Source organism: Asparagus officinalis, unplaced genomic scaffold (genome assembly GCF_001876935.1).
Source record: "Asparagus officinalis unplaced genomic scaffold, Aspof.V1 AsparagusV1_Un745, whole genome shotgun sequence".
Classification (NCBI taxonomy): domain Eukaryota; kingdom Viridiplantae; phylum Streptophyta; class Magnoliopsida; order Asparagales; family Asparagaceae; genus Asparagus; species Asparagus officinalis.
Genome location: NW_017973005.1, coordinates 1 through 3,604, shown reverse-complemented (window position 1 = coordinate 3,604; position 3,604 = coordinate 1). Strand labels below are relative to the sequence as shown.

General features: G+C 35.2%; 1 protein-coding gene across 2 annotated transcripts in view; it reads left to right on the top strand.

The window, feature by feature from the left end:
* LOC109828130 (anthocyanidin 3-O-glucosyltransferase 4-like) overlaps positions 1 to 1,329 on the top strand; it is a 2,197-nt gene extending 868 nt beyond the window's left edge. For both annotated transcript variants that reach the window (XM_020395162.1, XM_020395163.1), the window contains one exon: positions 294 to 1,329. In XM_020395162.1, the coding sequence (XP_020250751.1) occupies positions 294 to 1,186 (893 nt within the window). In that variant the 3' untranslated portion in view covers positions 1,187 to 1,329. The remainder of the gene's footprint in view (positions 1 to 293) is intronic.
* Positions 1,330 to 3,604: the final 2,275 nt, after the last annotated feature.

The window sequence follows — 3,604 nt, the reverse complement described above, 5'->3', positions numbered from 1 at the left end:
TATATGCATGAAGATCATCTAGGTAACTGTGCAAGTGGTTTTGATCAATATTTCACAACATCTAATGTTTGTTTTCGAAATTCTTTTTTCACGATGTCTTGATGAACAAGTGCAAATTGCATGAACATAAAAAAGTTGTACTAGTATTCATCAGTTGTTTAAGATGAAGACATATTTTTCTTGTTTGGTCTTTCCCAGCTAATCTATATCTATAGAACTTCTCACAATTTATTTAGGAGTCTATTTGTTAGTCAAAGCTATTAACATGTTTAAACTTGCGGTTACTTTTTTAGGGGAGAAGAGCAAAGAATTTTTTGACCGGGCAAGGAAAGTGAATCTCAGCACAGTGGATTTGGTAGTCAATAGCTTTTCGGATCTGGAACCCGCTTATGCTGAGTACTACCAGAGGGTAATGGGTAAGCGGGCTTGGATGGTTGGCCCGGTTTCACTATGTAATCAAGAACCATCTGACATGGTTGAAAGAGGCAGGGGAGTGATCCCACCTGAAGCGGGTCAGATCTTCCAGTTTCTCGATAACAAACCTACTGGTTCGGTCCTCTATGTGTGTTTTGGCAGCTTGTGCCAGTTCCCACTGGCACAATTGAAAGAAATTGGGTTCGGTTTGGGGACATCAAATGTACCATTCATTTGGGTAATCCGAGAAGGACAGGGCGGGTCACATGAAGAGTGGATGGAGGATTTTGAAAAGAGTGTGGACGGAAGGGGGATGGTAGTTAAAGGGTGGGCCCCACAGGTGGGGATTTTATCCCACATGGCGGTTGGCGGGTTCATGACACATTGTGGGTGGGGATCAGTGACAGAGACTGTCTCAGCAGGTGTGCCAATGCTGACTTGGCCTTTGTTCGCGGAACAATTTTATAATGAGATATTGGTTACGGAAGTGGCGCAAGTAGGTTTAAAAATAGGCGCTGAAGTGGGTTTCGTTTGGAACCAAGTCGAGAAGGGTGGGGTGGTAGTAAGTGGGGAGAAAATCAAAGAGAAGGTGATTTGGTTCATGGGAAATGAGAAGCAAGTGGAGGAAGTGAGAAAGAGGGCAAAAATGTTAGGGGAAAGAGCCAGACAAGCGGTGGGGATTGAGGGATCATCGTATAAAAACATACAACTGCTAATGGAGGATATGAAGCAACGGAGTTGGCGTGTAAGTATCAAAAAGGAGCTAGCGTAAATGCTATATTCTCACCTTAATCATGGAAACTTTTTAAGTTTTATGTTTGAGTCCATCTTTTAAGGGAACTATGTACTTAGATATTTGAAAACATTTGGTGTTTTTGTCTTTAGATCCAATGGTTACCCTAATTTATGTTTAAATCCAATATCTTTTATTTATACTTTTAACTTTAATCAACCTTTCGTATTTGTCATTAAACCAAAATAGTATAATTCAAAGCTAGAGTATGTTGTATTTATACTTTAAGGTGGCAAAACCACCAAAATACCCCTCAATTTCAACAAAAATATCTTCTCACCTCTCTCTCTCTCTCTGCCCCCCCTCCTCTCTCTCTCTCTCTCTCTCCCCTCTCTCTCCACTCTCTCTTTTCTATAACCAAAGAAAAGTAACATCAAACCCAAACTGACCCCTCAAATTGCAGAGTGAAATCGATCCCCAAGAAAATCCTAAGTGATCTCTCTTTCTTTCCTCTCTCAATTTGTTTATCACAAGGTGAATTTGGCCAAAAATCAGCCCCTCGAGGCCTAAATTCCTCCGCCCCTGATACTAGCCCGTGGTCATAAATTGTGGAGGTTGAAGCTTGTCTTGACGTAAGATTTTTCTATATGTTTGAAAGTAACCAATAAAATTCTTGATAATCCTGAGATTGGTTTGTGGTTCTTATTGTTGAAGGCTTGTTAATACTTTCTTGTTATATGTTGCAAGTTTATCTTTAAAATGCCAATATCATGCAACATTTGAAGCATGCAATTTTTTTGGTCGATTTTCATATTTTATCTTGTTACAAGTTTGTGTCAAAAAGAATTCTTTTAAAATTTGAAGAAAATAGATTGATTTGATGTGGAGGATGTTGAAAATTTATCCTGTTGTATGTTCTAATTTAAAAAAAAAACCATATGATGCTAATGTCATGAGAGTCTTTTATGAATGCCATATTTTATTGTCACTAATTTTCATATTTTTGTTGCAATGGATTTTGAAAGAACTCTCATAGTCAAGGTGGAGTTCAGAAAATGTAAAAAAGCAATTAATATAAGAGAAATATTTAACTATATGCATTTAAAATGTTAAAAAATATATAATATTTGTGTTGTTGATGATTGCCTTTATTTTGTCGATGTCATATATTTAAAAATGAAGACGCATAGGAAACATAGAGACATAGAAAAAGTGTAACTTAGGCTAATTAAGATTGAGGCATTAATAATTGTATAAACTCGAGCACTCATTATTCATAATTTTATAAACTCGAGCTAATTAATATTTTCAAGCAATGCATTTTATTTGTTCATAGAGTCCTACTTGACCAAGGGCGGAGTCAGAAATACCCTTGGGGATGCCCTGGCCACCGCAAAAATTTGGATATCTTATAGCCTATAGGTTCTTAGATAGTTATTTGTTTGCTAGCAGAATTACCTTTTTATATTCTAAAATTATTCAGGATGTCAAATGAAAAGTTAGCAAAGTTTTATTGTTTTTGTATTCTAATGAGTAAATTAATATGCTATTTTTAGTTTAGCGATTTTCTTCTTGGACTATTAGGTTTTGCATGTTATAATAAGGTCATGGCATATCATATTTTTATGTAGGTTGTTAGTTTATATTTCAGCTATCCTTCACAATGTTAATTATTGCTAATTTCATATCAAATGAGTTTCCCTGAATCCTCCATCATCAAAAATCTCAATTTTTCTTGGCGATCGTCGTCCATACCCACATCACCCATGGCAAGAGATACGGCGATGGCGACCTTACCTTTATAGATAATTAGGTTTGAGCTTGGACTATGTTTTCCTCTTTTATCAGAGTCCTTATTAATCAAATTGTTATCTTGTTATTTAAGGAATTAGAAAACTTTTAGCTAGTTATTAAAATGAATGGTGAAGTATGTTTTACTAATTCAATTGAAAACTTGAAAGCGATGCCTTACGTATTCCATTTCATTTTATTGTTTTAGATTTCCTTGTATGACTTTTTATGTTTTGGATTCTATTATCAACATCTTTAGTGAAAACACGTGTAAATTCGGCTTGAAGAGTTAGTGTATGCTTTGTTTTTTTGTTTTTCTTTTTTCTTTTCTTTTTTTTTTTTTGTTTTTTTTTTTGTTTTTTTGTGCCATCATTCTGCGCGATAAGAATTCAGAACCTGATTTGTAAACTCGGATTATCACTAATATATATGTATCATATATTATATTACTATATATTATATATATATTATAGCTATAGTTATATATATTAATCTATTTACAAACAGTCGCTATTTATCCCAGAATGATCACCAACCATAATAGAACTCATTTTGATCCATATTTCAATAATATTTTTCAAATTTCGGGGTTTTATAGGGGGGGGGGCAGCGATTCCAAATGGCCAGCATATGTTCGACTACCATATTACATAACCCTCCCCCCCC